Source organism: Pagrus major, chromosome 14 (assembly GCF_040436345.1).
Source record: "Pagrus major chromosome 14, Pma_NU_1.0".
In the NCBI taxonomy this organism is placed as follows: Eukaryota; Metazoa; Chordata; class Actinopteri; order Spariformes; family Sparidae; genus Pagrus; species Pagrus major.
The window spans coordinates 22,003,924-22,023,215 of NC_133228.1; the positions used below are offsets into that span (position 1 = coordinate 22,003,924).

At 40.3% G+C, this 19,292-nt stretch overlaps 1 protein-coding gene across 3 annotated transcripts in view; it reads right to left on the reverse strand.

Moving 5' to 3' along the window:
* sfmbt2 (Scm like with four mbt domains 2) overlaps positions 1–14,250 on the reverse strand; it is a 52,445-nt gene extending 38,195 nt beyond the window's left edge. Inside the window, exons 1-4 of one of the 3 annotated variants that reach the window (XM_073480932.1) lie at positions 13,814–13,861; positions 12,569–12,662; positions 6,158–6,338; positions 3,945–4,039 (exon numbers count right to left, since the gene is read on the reverse strand). In XM_073480932.1, the coding sequence (XP_073337033.1) occupies positions 3,945–4,039; positions 6,158–6,248 (186 nt within the window). In that variant the 5' untranslated portion in view covers positions 6,249–6,338; positions 12,569–12,662; positions 13,814–13,861. Of the gene's footprint in view, positions 1–3,944; positions 4,040–6,157; positions 6,339–12,568; positions 12,663–13,813; positions 13,862–14,120 lie in introns of those variants that run through there. The other 2 variants (XM_073480931.1, XM_073480930.1) reach the window with 2 other exon arrangements.
* Positions 14,251–19,292: the final 5,042 nt, after the last annotated feature.

Genomic DNA, 19,292 nt, shown 5'->3' on the forward strand with positions numbered 1-19,292 from the left:
GTGACGCAATGCAAGCTCATGGTAAAATGTCTTTTTGGGCCGCAGTGCATCACGTGAGATGTAATTACACAGTTTGGCCACTACAAAAACTGGCTTCAATGCCTGCCACTCTTCACCCAGCCACATCTCCTCACATGTCCATGTCCATGATCCTTTACTCTGTTCAGCCTCAGAAGCTTGAAGTGAGATTATCTGGCTAGCTATACAAAGGAAGCTCAGCTAAGAAAAATGCAACAACAACGGCATGACTGAGAAAAACAAATTAATAGCGAACCGCAGGGAAGAAAAACAGCTGCCACCGACGTAACTGAGTGTTTTGGGTTCATCTAACTGGGCACAAACCACAACAACTCCTGACTTACAACAACTCTGAGAGGACACACTACTTTTTTTGTGCTCTCTGGTGTGGGGCACTTTAATTCACAGTGTTACGATGGTCATCATTCAACCGTTCACACACATATTCATGCACTGGTGGCAGGTCTCACACACCTCCTGAGCCAAAGCTGCCTCCATCGTTTAATACACATTTTCTCTAAACTCTCTAAACTTTGCGATCTCAAACAGAATTTGAAATCAGGTTCTCTGAGTTTAATCAATGTCAGGCTGCTCTCTGCAGGTGAAGTTGACCACAGTGAGTTTGTGTTGCATCTCTATAAAAGTAGAGAGACAGATTTATAAAGAAGGATAACACTTCGATGAAGCAGACGCCGAGATAGTCTGAGGTTTAAGTCCCGAGCTCCAAAAACACTGGATCTTACACTTTCACCAAACCCTCTCTAACAATTAACACCTATGTTTTTCCAAACTCCACATGTCCAGTCTTGCAATGCACTCTTTTTGTTCAACTTGTACACGATCCAAACCCCAACTGAGAGAGTCAGATGATGCTACATGAGTCATTTTCTCAGACAAAAGCTCCTCTAGAGACACAGAGGACAAAAATATAACTGTGCTGATGTAAAAAAATGTTTTTTAAAAAAAAGCCCAGGAAACATCTAATCAAAAACCAAATAAACAAGACTAAAGACGTGACCGTTCGTTCAATACCAACCTGTGCGGCTACAGCGCTGCTAACATCTGTTGTTTTCAACCTCAGATTTCTTTAGAAAGTAAATTCATCATCATTTTGGCAGCACAGCAGTTCTGCTGAGCTTAATGTGAAAAACAAACATCTTCGAGGGGGAAAAACCAGTTAGCTGATTCGTTTTTAGGCCTAGAAAAAAAACCCTTTAGTTGATTACTCTGTACCCATGTGTCTTGTTGACAAAAACAGCTATGAGGTCAATCAAATCAAAGAGTAAATACGAACATTTCAGTAAAAAACAAATGTCAATATAGATTCTGTTTTGCTCCAGTGGGCTGTGAGATCCCCGCCAGGCTGCAGCAGCAGCAGGATTAAGCAGGTGAGTTTGACATGTTAAACAGGCCGCTCAGTCGGTGATGGCAACATGCAGCTCAGCTGACCTCTCAGCTGACCTGGACTATGACTGTCTGTCTGTCTGATCTAACTCAACAGGCTGTGCCGCGGTTCACTCTGCTATCAGATACGAGGTTCAGCCCAGCGTATCACAGCAGAGCACGGCTGAGTCACTGCTAAAAGAAAAAAAAAAAAAAGTACTTTTCCCTGTAATCCAACATGCTTAGTCTCCCTCTGTTACATCAACTTCGATCATAAGGTTTTAACAAGTTGTGGCCTATATCTGTTCGATCGGATGAATCACTTTTCTGCAGAATTTAAGCTGAATCCTGACTCAGATATCTGAGATAAAGTTCATCCTCCTGTGCAACAGAAGAGGCCTAAACATACAGAAATATGCCACTTTGCAGCACAGACTTTGCTGTGATTCATATGGCTTAATTGTTGTCTTTTCCTGCTTAAAGGCTGCATTAAAGTAAAGTGATGCGACGTTCTGCACTTCTCAGACTGATCTACTTGTTCTAACACCTGCCTTTACCCACTTAGTCATTATAACCACACTACAGATGACTATTTCCCAATAATCTCATTGTGTTTATATTTTTCCAGTACAATACTCATCTATACAAAAAGGTTACAAGAATACTGCCATTAAAAAGTAGCTTGTTACATTACTGTGTTATCTACTGAGAAAAGTAAGGCCTTAGAGTGCTTTAGAGTTACCAAAAATGATGGTGAAACCTCTTTGGGACTCGATGCGCATGACGGTTATATTGTCCAGACGGTGTGTGACCAACTGTGCCTTTGAATGTATTGACCCTACCGCCTTCCTTACTGCCCACAATTGGTAACTCCTCAGCCTAAAAATAGGAATGACAGACGCAATATCACATTTACAGCTCTTGATTTTGCTGACAATCTGACAGCAATACAACACAGGCTCTTATATCAATTGTATGATGTTTAAAAATGCAAATAATGAACGTGTAAACTTGCAATTATGGGAATATTACAGTTAATGCTGTCCTCTCTGCCATCTCGCTTCATTGAATTAGCTAGCTACTGTATGCATGCGTGCTGACACAACTGTGGGTTTACCTTCTGCCGGCACGCAGCCACTTTCTTTTATTTTTGTGGCGACAGAAGGAAAAGACAGCAATTTTTTTCAGTAACGGGAAAAACTAGTTAAATAATGGATTACTTGAATTGCAGAACGGATTACTCTGTAACAAGTTACCCCCAACCCTGATCAATATTGATGTATTTGACCACTTACAAATGTAAACCCCATGATTTTGTTTTTTAAAATCATCATCATCGTCGTATATCAAGTGAAAACCCAGGAGCGGTGTTTTTGCCACAGTGATTTCAAGCATTTTGCGATCAATCACTGGGCTCAGCTTCCTCAATACATCGGTGAGACCGGTTCTGCAGCCCTCTCATCCAGGGAGAGGAAGAGGGAACGACACAGTGCCTGGACACGAGGCGAGAGGTGATCCATGACCATATTATCACAGTTTATTAAGATGCAGCGTATCAACTTAACTCTCCATCTCTAGTTGCCAGGTCCTAAAATTTTCAGCAGTGAGCACCAGTGCTACTAGTGGAAACTCTGACACAGTGATAATTAGATTTTATTACCAGTACACATTTCTATCGACCAAATGAATGATTCATCGAGAGCTGTGATTAAAAACTAGCTCAGTTAACCAGTGAATGAAGCTGTGGCTCCCGTTCATGTCCTCAGTGTGTTTTCATGTAATTTAAGGGTTTCAGCAAACATGGCGGGTGTTTATATTCTGATTATTATGATTACAAACTTTCACACGTTTGAAGGTGATTCTAGTAGTTTGGGAGTCGGTATTTTCACACCAGGACTCAGAGAGAGAGAGCTTTGAAACAGTTAAGACTTCTCATGTTGGGAAATAAAATGAAAATGCTTTGTTTTGTAGAGGTTTTCCTGGAAAGAACTTTATCATTCAGGTAATTATAAAACAGAAACACATGTTTTCTGACATTTATCTCAGAGTATAGTTAAGAGGAAAGAGTTAAGAGCATAAGTTGTTGATTTTGATAATGATTAAACTGTATCACCGAGCACTATTTAAGAACAAGGGCAGAGGAAGGAAATTAAAATACATGTCTCAGAAATCAACCACAAGCCCTTTGCTTTATTTCTGTCAATAGTAGTTTTGCAGAGACACTCTGAATGACCTTCCAGAAAAGTGAGAAATGAAACAATCCGGTGCTTATTTGTCTCCATTGTCTGCGCTTTCTTTTGTGCTTCAGTAATTACCCTCAACCGGCAAAAGGTCGTCCAACAACTTGTGCGTCATTAGGGAACAAAGCCAATGAGAACGCTCGATTGAACAGCATCAGCGCTGCGATTGCAGAGTCCCGTCTCTCTCCAATATGTCGTTAAAGGATTTCTCGCATATGGTACTTATCTATGAGGCTGTATTTAAAGGATCACCGAGGGGATTGGGATTAAAGTGCGAGGTGAAGATCATACGCAGTCACTCACATGTTTGAAGGTGGTGTGAGGGGCGGCGTTGGCCCCCGTCTCCTCCATGTACTCCTCCCAGTTAAACTCTGCCTCCTCTTCCATTGACTCTGCATCTGGAGGGAACAAAACAAAATCACCCGTCAATCATCGCCAATAAATAAAAAAATACGCCCTGTCCGGATGCTAAACATAGGTTTTCATTTACGGGTTGCAGGATATGGGTAGCAATTAAATACACAGTGTTGATGCCTGTAAATGTGGCCGCTCTTTGCCAAAAACACAACAGGAAATTATCTGGAGTGTTTGTGTGCACAGCGTGTCGCAAGTCGTCTGATGCATCGACACTAATGTTCCTCCTGAAGGTGAGAATTGCTCACTTTGCCGGTGGGAGACTGAGACATTTGAGATGTTACGTGTCAGGTATTTTTTCTCCATCTTGTGTGTGTGTGTGTGTGTGTGTGTGTGTGTGTGTGTGTGTGTGTGTGTGTGTCTCTAGAGACTCCCTAGTGTGCACACACCGAACCTGCTCGGTCTAATGAGAGGGGACGGCAGGAAGCTGCTGTTTTGATGGAGCTTGTTTTGATAGATTGTAGATTGTAGTCGGATCGCTTCTTCTCATCAACACACACACACACACACACACACACACGTTAACAAACAGCGATTAACCCTTCGCACCCAATTGACAGATTTTTGCGTCAAAAATCACAGCGTCCTTCTTCTCAGATTCAAACTACAACACACACAGTTACATACTGCTGGAGGAAGGATGTTTATGGTCGGTCATTTATCGATTCATCACTGTGTTAACAGACAATCAGAGAGCAGGTCATTAAAAAATACCATGTGGTATTCAACAAAATCTGATATTATAACATTTTTGCCATATTTTATCAACATACACTAGTATGTACCGTGATAGTATCATGTCAGAGGTTAAAACAGTTTCCTAATGGAAAGACGTCTGTATGAATGATTAACCGATAATCGATCGTTAAGGCAGCCGACTATCAATTCTGCTGTAACAAGTCAATTTAAGTGTTAAAATATTAACTAATAGACATGAACATGAAACTTCCCCAACTTCCCCTACTGTACAGAGACATTATGCATTTATGACTAGACTATGACTAATGGCGCTCATTAGAGCGTATACCTCTTCCAAGGCCCAACAGTCCCCTTTTGTACTCACTCAGAGATACCAGCCACCTTAATACACAGACTTTTTTTTTTTTTTTATCAAGATCAATGCATTATTCCCTGAGAAATGAATTTAAACAAAGTGAGAAAAATTCCTGGATCCACACCAGAAGTTAATGGGGTCTACTCTGGGCCGAGATCTGTCCTCCATCAAGGTTTCGTGGAAATCAGTAAATAGAAAAATGGACACCGGCGAAAACATAACCTCCTTGGTAACTAGAGGTAACTAGTGGTATGTTATGACAATATATTTAAAAGCTAAAACTTAAATACATTCTTTGGTCTTTGTTGAGATTTGTCAGAGTGTTAACAAATACAGTAAAGGCTTTAAAACAACCGGGCTCAAGTGTAGACCACTGCTATCTCACTCATTCCACTGGCTTCCTGTGTGGAAGTGTAATGTTGCATCATGGGAACTGTAGTGCCAAAACTCAAGACACATTCAGGCCAAATAGAAATAAGAAAGAACAACTTAAGTGACATAAAACATAAAACTTTTCATTTTTACAGAGGCTCGTGTGTCCTTTCATCACGGCTCCTGCAGCATGCATTGTCACATGACATGACATGTATCATTAACACACCGAGCATCACGCAGAAAGAAGAAGTAATCAGGGAACAGTTGCTGCGATGTGCTGATTCAGAGTTAATGTAATAAAAATCCTGATCTTCTGCAGAGTCAATGCCAGTCACTGCTGAGCGATGACCTGTGTCTGTACGCCGCCACTGTGCAGATTTACATAGAAAACACACTGCGAGTGTTTTGTTGCCATTGACACACTCTTTTGTGTGTATTCAAAATAATCCAAGTAACTTGAAATGGTGTGAAGCTTCTTCTCGTGCCACTGGCCTGTTCTCGGTCGTCTAACTTGACTTCTGAATAATTATAAACACGTATGACATGTTTACCTGCCAAAACAAAGATTCCTCGTATGCACGTTCTTTCATTTTACGCCAACCACGTCGATCTGTTGACCTGATGACAGCTGCTTCATGAAACCAGCCAAGTTAAAGCTACGGCGCCTCCTCACCTGTGTTCACCTCCTCTTCCTTCCCATTGGTGGAATAGTGCGACTTCACCGCGGTGAGGGCCAGCGGCTGCTCCTGCGCACGAGACTGCATCCTGCACCTCCACTTCCTGGTGAACGTTAACCTTTGACCTGAGGTGTGTCCGTTCTTCTTCACTGCATCTCTCACTGTCCTTTGTTAGCCCTGTCACAGAGAGGATAAACAGAGTTAATGTGTGATTTATTTGGTAATGTCTGAAACAATGCATGACATTTAGAGAAAAACGAGAAGTTCAATTTGCGTCTGTCCTCTAACAGTTTTATAACGAAAATAGAAACTAAAGACCGTCATAAAAAGCTTTGACATTTGCTTCAACGAACACCCACTATTTGGTAAGAATTTCCCTGGAAAACTAATCTCGCCGACAGGAAATGATGCACTTTGCAATTTTAGTTTCTTTGGAATAAACAAGAGAAGAAGAAGTAGGCGGTGAGCAGGAACAGTGACAATGCCACTGAGGCCGATTGGGCAAAAAAGAGAAGAATGCCACTTCTGGGAACTTCAACTGAACGGAAAACAAGCTCCAAAGAAAAGATATCTCCAGAGCATTAAGCACTTAGCAGCCAAAGTGTAAGAAAAAGAAACAGAAAATAAAGATCTTGCAGTTCTCCCAACACTCAGACTAATTTTCAGCATCATTACAGACCAGCAGAAAGCCTGTTATTCTGTTTAATTGCAGACCAGCCTCTCCCTCTTCAGCCTGCGCTCTGTAATATCAGGTTATACATATTGTCTGCCAGCAGCCTGTATTTGCATACCACGGCAAAAACTCCATCAGATAACCAATCAGACAACACACAAAGCAGAAAAACTGGAACGACACGAGCGGGACAACAAATTAGTGCGACTTACAGAAGTGCTGAATAATGTCACTGCGGCTTAACGTGGGAGGTGAAAGAGGAAATATGTATTTGTAAAAAAGAGGGACTTGGGCTGACTAATGTCGGGCTGTAATCACCTTCATGTATTAAACACAATCACTTTCACTAATGAGGTCATTAGTTGAGCTAATTAGCAAATGTTTCTTTGTCAAAATGAGCCTTGAAATAACACAAAGGTGATAGTTTATTCAGCCCAGTGGCCAGGATCAAATACCTTCTGCAAACCTCAGATACTAAATGTGTCAAATGGCGTTTCAACATTTTTAAGCGTGACACCACTGGATGTTTGTTTAGGAGTCTGCGGGACAACCAGCCGTGTTTGTGGCGACTGAATGGATGTTTTTTAACGAGACCTCAGGACAATAACTTTATCAGTTTGAGTAATAATTAAGAAAAACAAGTCAAAATTCCGATTCCAGCTTTTTAAAATGTGAATTTTCTGGTTTCTTTACGTCTCCGTGACAGTAAACTGAATATCTTTGGGTTGTGGACAAAACAAGACACTTGACAAACATTTGTCACCATTTTTTTTTGATTTGGCATTAATCAAGAAAATAAACACTGTAATTGCAGCCCTACAACATATATTTACTGTATTTACTTTTGTTTTTCTTCATGCTTAACTTATTCAGCATCTCATGACCCCTTAGAAAGACATCTCACAAAGCCTGGACTCAAACAAGGGGTGTTAAAATCAAGGCTGCAGCTAACTAACATATTTTCAGTAACGATTACTCTGCAGATCATTTTCTTGATTAACTGAAATCTATCAAATGTCCAGAGCTCTTGTTTATCATCAAATGTAGGGATACACCGGCCTATTATCGTGGCTGATATTCTGCATTTTTCCGATTATTCGTATGAGTGTTTTCTGTGTCTGATTGCCATAATAATCATAATTCAAACATTATTCAAAATTAAGCCTGTAGCCTGTTAAGTTGAGCATAAAATCCACAAATACTAATATGCATATTGGCTCTAAATATCAGGTATCTGTGTCATTGATGACTAATAATCGATACTGTTATCGGCCCTGAGAGAAACACACAGGTAGATTCCTAATCATATGTTTTGTTTTGTCAAATCAGCTGTCCATAACCCAAGGATGATATAAAAACACAGAAAACAAGCAAATCCTCACAGTGAAGAAGCTGCAAACAAAGAGTTCTTGCTTTAAAAAATGGCTAATTGATTAAATTGATTATCAAACTAGTGTGTCTGCTTTTACCGCATCATTAAAGTTTTATAAAGTAGCCAAAGAAAAATCAAGACAACACGTGGAAACAGTTGGTCATGTCTTGTTGTGTCGTAACAGTACGACTTCTATAAATATACACGACAGGAAATAACTGTTTTAATGGGAAGAAATCACAGATTTTGAGTCTTAAAGACACAAAATGCAAAAAATCAGAATGAAAAGCAGACAAACGTCTATTTAAAACTGCCTCGTTTCTGAATAATCAGCTCCGTTATATGTGACAAATGCTCAACTTCACAACAACAGAGCCTGTTTGTCACTTGCCTTGCGGTTGGTCCTACAATAGGTCACACAGTCACATCACCGCTGACTCACTCCTCAACTTCCACCCACTTTCATCAACCTGGCAATTAACACAGAGGCACGCTGCCGTCACACATCGACCCTCAATCGAGCCAAAAACACAAACTCCAGGATCAGGCCGTCGCTCTCTCTGCTTTGAAATCCAAAAGAGCAGAAAATATCCTTAAGATACGCATCCTGAGATGATCCCAAACAGGAAAAAGAAGAAAAAATGAGACAATCCTACAATCCTCTGATGAAAATAGATTGAAGTCCAGCGTCCGAACGACCCTCGAAAGCCTACGAACGGTGCTGCTGTTTGAGCTGAGTGTATTTACAGAACTGTGAGGCTACAGAAGCAGTGACAGTCTCCACAACCACCCGACTGTGAGTGTGTGTGTGTGTGTCTGTGTGTGTGCTGTGTGTGTGTCTGTGTGCCACCCCCCACCACACAGACCCCTGACGTCCCTCAGTGGCTCCAGCAAACATCCATTGCGTAAACAACAAGCTGAGCTAATTTGGCTCACATGACGCCGTCCGCTGCCCCTCTCCTCCCTCGCAGCCTATCAGTGCTTCTTGCCTAAGTGCCCCGCAATCTCCAGCAACATTGACACATCGCTGTCGTCAGCATGCAGCCCTCTACAGCGCTCATTAAAACTCATTAAAGTGCACTCAGACGCCGGTATCAAATAGGGCCAGGAGGAGTTCACAGCAGGTCTTTAACCTGGTTTTTCCCTTAAAATTCCCCTCAAGTGGATGTTTTCTTCCCACAGCGACACGATGTTCTGCATCTGTGAAGTTATTTGAAGACTGAGTGACGCATTAAAACACAGGGTGTAATAGTTACAGCAAGGTGACGTTAATGTCGCAACGATAAGTTAATGAATCATTCATCGAGCAGGAGAAAATGAGTTGTTTTTTCAAGATTATCACTGGATTTTTACAGTGAATTACTGGCTAATAATGGCAGTAATTCACAGTAGTGCACTGTGAGTATGTTACAGTAATATTGATGGAAATCACAGTAATATAGTGTGTTTCTACAGAAACACAGGCACAGATTTACTGTGAAAATACAGTATTTTAATGTAAAATTACACGATGGTACTGCAAAAAAATCATAATTACTAATTATTGAAAAAAATAACAGTGATATTACAGTAATATACTGTTTTCACGTTAAACCAATGATATTGGTTGTTAGCATGATGTTAGCCTTTTAGCATACATACAACATGTTATTGCTAAATTACTGTATGTATTACAGCATTCCCTTATAATGTACCATTTTTACACTTCAGCAAGTCACTTCAATTCAAATTCACGGCAGTTTACTGCTGTATTAACAATAATTTCCCATCATGCATTGCAAAAGCATAATCGCAGTCAGTTTACGGTGAGAATTTACTGTGAAAACCTGCTGTTTGTTAACAATTTGCTGCTTTTTTCTGCTGTGCATTGAATGTTTTTCAGGTTTTGGACCGTTGATCACATGAAACAAGCAATTTGGAGACATCACTTTGAGCTTTGGGAACATTTTTCACTTTTTATGACATTTCAAACCCTAAGTGATTTAATCTATTATCAAAAATGAATGGAAATTGAAGTATTTTAGATTCAAGAATATTCCCTTTGTTTTGGCTCTATGCTCCAGCACAGGGAACTGAAACAAAAATGAAACAAAGACCGCGTGGTCAAAGTGGTGACTTTCAGCTTTAATTTGAGGGTTTTAACATCCACGCCAGATGAAAAGTGAAGGAACCGGAGCCCTGTCATTGTCCTCCTGCGCTTTTTGGGAGTCAGATATGTATAAAAAAGGGGGCTGACTCAACACAGATGTGAACACCCTCGAAATATTAAAGCTGAAAGTTGTTTCATTTCAAATCCTAATGTGCTGCTGGATGAAGTTAAGAGCCCCCCAAAAAACAGGATATGTGTCATCGTCCAAAAACTTAGGAACGGTGTTACTCATTTCCCCATAATTGCCCCTGACATATTTATTGTCTTTCCAAACTTTTGGACGTCCTCTGGAATTTTTAAAGGTCACATATTTCACTCGTCTTATCAAATTAATACGGTTCCCCGAGGTCTTCAAGAATGTTCCCGTTTCGTCTACACAAAGCCGACCCACATTTCTGTGCGTTAAAAGAAAGATTCCTCCCATTTTGGAGCCCGTACAGTTTGGCTTCCTGTGGGCGTGAACAGTTCGACCGCAGGTTTTGACGAGGATTAAGATACTACTGAGGTTTTTTTCCTTAATTTGGTCTGTGGTTGAACATGTTTTACAACCCTCAGAGACAGAAAATCATCCACAGGTTTTTTATCCAGAAAGTTTGCAACTATTTGAGTCTTTATCTCTTAAGAAAACACGCAAACAGCTGCAAACTGAGAATTTCTGCTTAAAAAACAATGCAATTAATGGATTATTATCACAATCTGCGTAAACCGAGTCCACTTCTTCTATAAAGTTTTATGTGTAAGTTTTAAAAAAATCAAGATTGGACATAGAAACAACTTGTTTTAGGATGAACAGTTTGACCACAAGTTTTGAAGAGGACTTAAGACAAACAAGAACATTTTGAGTTTTTCTTCTTTTTCTTAATTTGGTCTCTGGTTGAACATGTTTTACAACCCTCAGGGACAAAAATCATCCACAGGCTCCCAACTATTTGATTTAGTCCTTATCTCTTAAGAAAACAGGCAAACAGTCCTACTGGAGAAGCAAACAGAGAATTTCTGCTTAAAAAAACGACTTGATTATTCGATTTTTATCAAGATCTGCATGAACCGAGTCCACTTCTCGTTTTGCATCATTAAAGTTTTATGAATAATTTTAACAAAAGTCAAGATGACACATGGAAACAGTTTGAAAATTGTAGAAAATGTAAAGTTTTACGTCCTTACTGCGGAGGTTTCTCTTCACTTGGTCCCTGCCACAGATAACCATCTGCAGGTTTTTGTCCAGAAAAGCTCCCGTCAATGTCGACGATTGGACTCCGACTTTATCTCTTAAACGAGCTGACTTTTTCAGAGGAGTTCATTATTTGTACTTGAAGCTTACTGGCCGGCAGCGTCCTGGGAGGAAACAGGCCAGATTGGGGATTAAGCTGGTCTGGGAGAGTTAATCTCAGACGCAGGACATTTGTGCCCTCTCAGAATTAAAGAAGGGGTATTTTTTTTTATTGATTAGCCCCTGGTGGGGCGCTGGGCATCCACATGTTGTCCTCCTGCCTTTCCCCTAAACCCATCCATGCCAAAGATTTAATGGGGGATTTAGGAGATTAACTACCACTGCATGGGATTGGGCTTTTATTGCATTACTCCCTATTAGGTTCTCCTCTTTTAGACTCATCCAAGAGTTGTTTCCTCTTGGCAACAGGAGGCCCTGATACAACAATTTGTCCTCTGTTTCCTCCTCCCGATTCCTACAGTTTTTGGACATCGGTGTGTACACAATGCAGCCAGTGTGCTTCATGCCCAATTACGACAGCCTGCGATGCCCACTGAGATCAGCCAACTATAAAATGATGAAGTGCGAGCAGCAACTGGCCCCTCGGAGGACCCTCGAAAAAAACAGCCTGAAGTTTTCTTATTTCAACACCGGAAGACTGGAAACAAGTTCCTTCAACACACACAGAGATTGGATCCGTTTAAATATTTGACAAGATCCTCGTCTTATTTAAATACAGGCTGAAAAGAAAGAAAGAAAGAAACATGACTTCATCATTTCCTCTTCTTTCCGTTTCTCTATCTCTTCTTCCTCACTCTAATCCAGACTTCCTTCTCTTTGATTGCCTTTCTCTAGCAAGATTAACACACAATGCCTCATCAGAAAACAGCCAAACGTGACAAAAAATGGTGCTTCTCGCAGTCTAAGCCATCAATAACGAGCAGCAGGACTCATTGATCTCTCCCTGTGGACAAAATGGATCATATAAGAGTAGGTTTTTTACCTTTAGGATTTTCATTTCTCTGCTTCAAAGTGCTCCATTTTTCAGCATGTCTTTATCTACAAGCCCCTGCTCACAAACCCATCCCCACTCGCAGCTGAGGAAGAAGGAAGAAAAAAAAAAATGTCTTTGGAGCAACAAGAAGTCTAAAAGCATGATTTATTCATCGCACATGAAAAAAAAAACGCCTCTCGTCGGCTCCACAACGTGCAGTCTTTTATTGTTTCCGTTCATTATGGTGACGAATTTAATCTGGACGAGGAATCCTCGAACAAATGCAAAGCTGTAAACACCTCGGGATTGTGCAGACCGACAAAAAAAAGAAGAAGAAGAAGGAGAAATAATTAAACAGATACGCGAGGTTTAATCCAATTATCTGCTTAATCAGTGCGCATTTACGCAAAGAGACACAATCAACTGGGAGAAATAACCTAAATCATCCCACACGCACACACAAAAAAACGCGATCTAGAAGCAAGACGTGTCGTGAGAGCAGGATTTTTTTTCTTTTTTGGATAAAAGTGAAAGAGGAAACGTGAAGTGCACATGAGGAAGATGAGGCTGTGTGTGTGTGTGTGTGTGTGTGAGAGAGAGAGAGGGGTGTAGCCGACCAGCAAAGGCAGGCAGAGCTTGAAGCTGCCACTCCGGTCATGTACTTTGCACACTCACAACTGCAGCGGAAAAAAACTCCCACGGAATCGCCAAAAGCACACTTTGAATTTAATTGATTAAACCTCGCGTGTGCGCATCAAAAGAAACCGAACCGGGCGCGTTATCTGCCGGCGTTGTATTTTTTCCTCGTTCAAAGATTTTAAGGCGCAGTTTCGTCCCCTCTGAACACCAATAACCCGCCATGTTGAAAGTGGTTTGACATTTTGGCAGTGTCCGGTATTTTCCGATGGCTTCTTTTTTTTTTTTTTTTTCTCTCTTTTCATTTTCCACGCACCTTCACGAGAGGGTGACGAAAATAAAAAAAAAATCCCAAGTGACTCATCTGCAGGCAAATGACGGCGATAAGTCATTTTTGTAACGTTCGTGTTGCGAAGAAGAAGAAGAAGAAGAAGAAGAAGAGGGAAAAAAAAACAACTCCGGCGTTCACAGCAAACAAACAAACAAACAAGGGAAAAAAACGCGTCGTGGACATTAAACATTAAAACACATTAAAACAACATCCGAGCGGCTGATTATCAAACACATTATTCCAGTTAATTACACGTCAGCGATTAAAAAAACAACGCAATAAATTACCCGCGAGTGCCTCGAGACCAGCGTCCTCTCCTGTTAATTACGGCGCGTGAGAGACACTTTGAGCAACTTGAGGGGTGGGGTGGGAGGAGGTGCGGGGAGGGGGGGGGGGGGGCTCGTGGACACACGCTCGCGACTATTCTCCTCGAGAGCACTTCATGCTTTTTTCTTTTTTTTTTTTTTTTTTGGTTGTTGCTGAGAAACAAAAACTCCTCGTGTCTAAATTCCGTCGACATAACGAAAATAACGAAACGCAGCAACGGCGGAAAAAGCCCTCCCCGCGAGCGCCGGAGCCCGTCACCTGTCTTACCTGTCCAAGTTTTTTGTCGCCTCTCTCCTTCACGAGACCCCCTCTGTTCTCTCTCTCTCTCCCTCTCTCTCTCTCTCTCTCTCTCTCTCTCCCTGTGTGTGTCTCCCTCCCTCTCTCTCTCTCCCTCTCTCGCTCTCTCTCAGCTGCTGCCCCCGTTCCAATATGGCATCTCCCGTCTGCGCATGTCCAAAAAAACATCTACAGATATTTTTTTTTTGTTCAAGCCAACTCCTTCACAGACCTTTTAGCGCCGAAGCACTAAAAAAAAAAAAAAAAAAAAGTGTTTCTTCAGCCTGTTATAAATAGGGAACTGAAGTTCAGTCGACGCCTACAAAACCAAACACACCACAACGGAAAAGTGAGCGTTACACAACCAAAAACACAATTTTTACGCCCTTTAAACCTTATTTTGATGTATTAATTTCAATCTGTTTACATTATTATGTATTATTTCATCATAGTTGCTGTTTAAAATTGAATTAATCAGTGTTTTTTCAGTGTTTACGTGCATTTATTTGATCCAAGACTGAATATTTCTTCAACTGCACCGTTTATTATTAACAGGAAGGAAAATTTCAACACTAATCATCATTAAAACAACAAGAAAGTGTTGATATTTAAAGAAAATACAGCGGATTACTCTGTCGTCTCATCATCAGTTGCTCCTGTGCATGAATAACCCTGAAAAGTCATTAATTTATGATCACTCATTTCAATCCACTTCACTCTTTTCCATTTGTTTTTTGTGTTTTTTTGTTTTTTTAAAAGTTGGATATCTCTTTTCTCCAAACAGCTTTTGAAAAATGTCCTGAGATTTTGTTATTTCATAAAAGGTCCATCTCTTATCAAAGTCAACAGTATCCTCTAGTGGTAGCAGCGCATCGCACCGCAGCTGAAAGTCACGTCTTTGGTTCAAAGGTTGGCACATATTTCCATGAAGACTTGACAAACAGATATTAACAACACGATCGACATGAGGTTCAGCTTGAGACTTACATGCTGAGAGGTTTTCTGGCTCTGAACTGAACCGAACTCTCAGGCTGGAAGTCTTTTTGCTGACAGAAAGTGAAACCTTAGATGATTTTCACCGGTAACACGAGGTTTGTTGAGGCATGACACCAAAGTGAGCAAAATTAAACTCACATGTTCTGCTTTAAGTGTCGAGGTCTCCTTTGAGAACGGTTGTGGGTACAAAATAAGCCCAAATGTCTGTTTACCTTTTGAATATTTTGCTGGGAATCCCCTGAAAAATCCCCAAATGTTCCCCGACTTCCACTGCCACCAGTCCAGTCATGAATGAACGAGCTGTAGCCTACATATCAGGGGAAAACCTTGATCTATATATGACATTTTTTGCCTTTTTCATGAGATCTGGTTGAATATACAATCTGTAAAACATTCATCTGGATGTTTGGAGACTCACAGAGAAGAGTTTTTCTTTTTGTTCATGTTTCATAACTTCATAAAATGGAAAGCAGGACCGATCTACTGTCTAAATATACAATTAACTGATTATATTGTGGCTTTCAGGGATGCGGTTCTCAACCTGTGACTCAGAACCCCCAAGGGTCCCCAAAAATATGTTTATTATTGTTTAGATTTATATTATCATGTTTATTTTGAAGGTTTTGTTAAATGTTTTGTTCTTTTAATGTGAAAAACTGGAAGCATTAACGTCTCCAAGCCTTTAAATTAAACTCTTCTCTTCATGATGGATCACAAGAAGACATTTTCTACATTTTAAAGGACCACAAGCCAAAAAGGTTTAAAGCTTTAAAGGTGCACTATGTAGTTTTGTGGAATAAATTATAATCAGAAGATAATGCCTAAACAAACTCTCTTCCTTTTCATGACTGAATAAACAAACTGATCTTAAAGGACAACACCATTTCATACTGTTTTGTCTATATGTGGCGGACCCTGCCACCTTTTTCTTGCTTCAAACGGTGCTTTCCTCTGAGAACAGCTTGTTTATTCACTTATGGAACAAATAAATATCTATGAGTTTGTATTATTACCCCTTTAAACACAGAAAGCTACTAAAATTCAAGGGGAAATATACAAAATGCTACAAAATAAATGTCGGCTCTTATGACAGAGATTGGCACAATAGTCTGTCGGTTTTATTTTGAAACCTGTGACGGGAGGCTTTAGTGTTTGGTTGACGGATGTGACTCATAAAGAAGACACAAAAGGACTCGTGAAGAAGACAGGAGACAGAGACACGGTCGTGCCGGTGCGATGCCGCTGGAGGAACAGATGGTTGGAGCGTGCGCCCTGCTCCATTAATCTGCCAGAGAAGAGGCTTTTCCAAGCGCGCGAGAGGAAGGATTATACCCCCCCTTTTACACACACACACACACACACACACACACACACTTGACTCGTGCATTAGCCCGCAGCCTCCCTGCACGAGGAAGAGGACCGTTTTTTGTTTTGGCAACACTCATAAATGATTCTGGTTTCACATCATCTTGTCAGGCTTCAATGAACCTTTTAGTAAAACTGGAATGATACAGATGCAGTGACATTAACTTCTTCTCAGAATTTTTTAAAAATTTAGGTGTGTAGGTCAATTCAGTAAATGCAAAACATGGATGTGTCTTTAATTTACTGTGTCAAAACTTCCTGCTGAACCTTAAAGGACCAGTCCACCCAAAAATGTCTGTCATTGTCTACTCACCCGCATGTGGATTTAATGTCAGGTGAAGTTTCACAGTCCACAAAACATTTCTGGAGCTTCACAGCAAAACAGTGTTGCAGCGTTCTTCTAAACAACCGAAGGAGATTTGGACTTGTTTTTTTAAAAGATGTTATTTACACCCCTCTTTAAAGCCAAAATCTTCACTGTAGCTGCTAAGCTGAAAGCGTTAACGCGCAACCCGTCTGAAGTCGACGGTGTAAATAAAGTCTTTTCAAGGCTCCCAGAGACTTGGATGAGCTGTAAGGAGCCACTTTATGTTTTGTTCAGGTTGTTTTTTAACGTTTTAAATCAAGTCCCCATCTATTTTTCAGGAGAACACTGCGACACTGTTTTGCTGTGAAGCTCCAGAAATGTTTTGTGGATGACGAAACTTCAGCTGACTCTCCATCAGCATGAGGTTGAGGAGATAATGACTGAATTTACATTTCTGAATGATAAAACAACCAGAAAACCCCTATAGTTTCTCCAAACAGCTTGTCCGGCATAATCCTATTAGAAATTACGTCATTTACAGCCTTTTATAAGTTGAAATCTCGACACGTTGAGGGTGTAAGTAACATCTTTTCGTATCTATTTGGTATCTCAGGGCTTCTGGAGACTTGGATTAAGCCAGACAAGCTGCATGGAGCCTTTTTATGTTTTTTGTTTTGGTTGTTTTTTCGTTTTAAAACAAGTCCCCATCTACTCTTTAGGAGAATGCAGCAACACTGTTTTTCCATGACGCTCCAGAAATGTTTTATAGAATGCGAAACTTGACATCGGCACGACGGTGAGCACATAACGACTGAGTTTTCATTTTTGGGTGAAGTTATCCTTTAATGTTGTCATTTCAATACCGTTATTGCGGGTGTTTGGCCACTTCACACAAGCACTCAGTGGCTGTTGGTGACACTGCAGAGCCAAACTCCATACAGAATTTGGCCATTTCTACAGAGATGGCTGCGGTGTGTGTTCATCGGTCCAAATCAAAACTGATTTTTATTCATTTTATTGTAACAGCTTAACAAAACAGCTAGTCTGAGTTGGGCACTGAAGGCCTACATGTCGGCTGTGTGGCCACCTGAGAGGCTCCAGGTATAATCCTCCTAACTCTCTAAACTGGCCTGCATCAGCCTCCTAACTCTCTAAACTGGCCTGCATCAGATTATTTTGTAGCCTAATTAGGAATCCCAGAACGAAGCCTCACAGGTAAAACCTGCTGTTTTAAGCGTGAACGACTCGCACCTGACAGACTTTGAACCCAAAGGTTTCCTTTATTGCGGCTTCACGTGAGCAGCGCTTTAATTGCCCCTTCGGCGCACGAGCAGAAAGGCTCTGGAGCGGCCTCGCGCACATTCAAGGAATTCTGCCGCGCGGTCAATTAAGACGAACCGCGACAGGAAGTTAGGTAAATGTCCCTTCAAAATAAAAAAGGGTGGAAAATGGGAACAAAAGAATATGAATGCAGCAGGTTGGAGTAGAGCTCTGGCTCTGTGAGGGTTGATTACATTTTATTGAGTTATTGATTTATTTTAAATCTTATGTAAGTATATAATATATTTTTGCAACATTTTTCACATTGCACATTTAGATGAGCATTGCACAGGTTTATGCACACAGATCCATTGAGTGTATATTACAATTCTATTAACTTTATCTATTTGTTTGAGTGTATTTCTATTTTATTTTTCTCTTAGTCCTTTCCCGCCTCACAATGCTACTTTTTGTGCTGTTTTTTTGCTGCTGCGCCAAATTTAATTTCTCCTCCGTGGGATCAATAAAGTTACATCTTATCTTATCTTAAGTTCAAACGAGGATGGGGAAATCTTTTGCAAGGGAAACCTGGACAGCCACATGAACATAAACAATACAAAAGGCAATAAATAAAAAACATACTGACATCACATAATAATAGTCTTCCAAGAAGAGAAAAATGAGCTAAGAACAGAGTCAGTTGAAAAAGGAGTCATCTACCACAAAATTTACAATGCAGACTGCTCTAGGGCAGAAAACATTCACCTTTTTCCATGTCCATTAGGGACACTTCAGGTTATGATTATAAAATAGATATTTTATGCAAATAAGGCTTTCAAGTGAGCTATCCAAAATATAAAAAAAATGCATTTATTCCACCACTTAAAATGCTTCCTATGTTGTTTATGTATTATTCAGTTTTGTCCATGTCTCTGCCTGTTGTTATTACTATTATTCTATTATTCATTTTAATTATGAACTAACAATGACATGAAACAAAACAAACTGTGAGCATGAAACAAGAAAGGTTACTGATGTTTTCGCATGAAGGACAACTGACCCTCACCAAAATAAACTTTTTATTTATTATTATTATTATTATTTTTTTTACATTTAAGTCCATATAGCCTAAATATAAAATTTGAACTTGCAATATGTGATATTTGTAGAACATATTGAGAAACAGCCTGTCAGTTTGTAGCCTGTCCTTTTGTTTTGTATTTCTGACAAGCTGT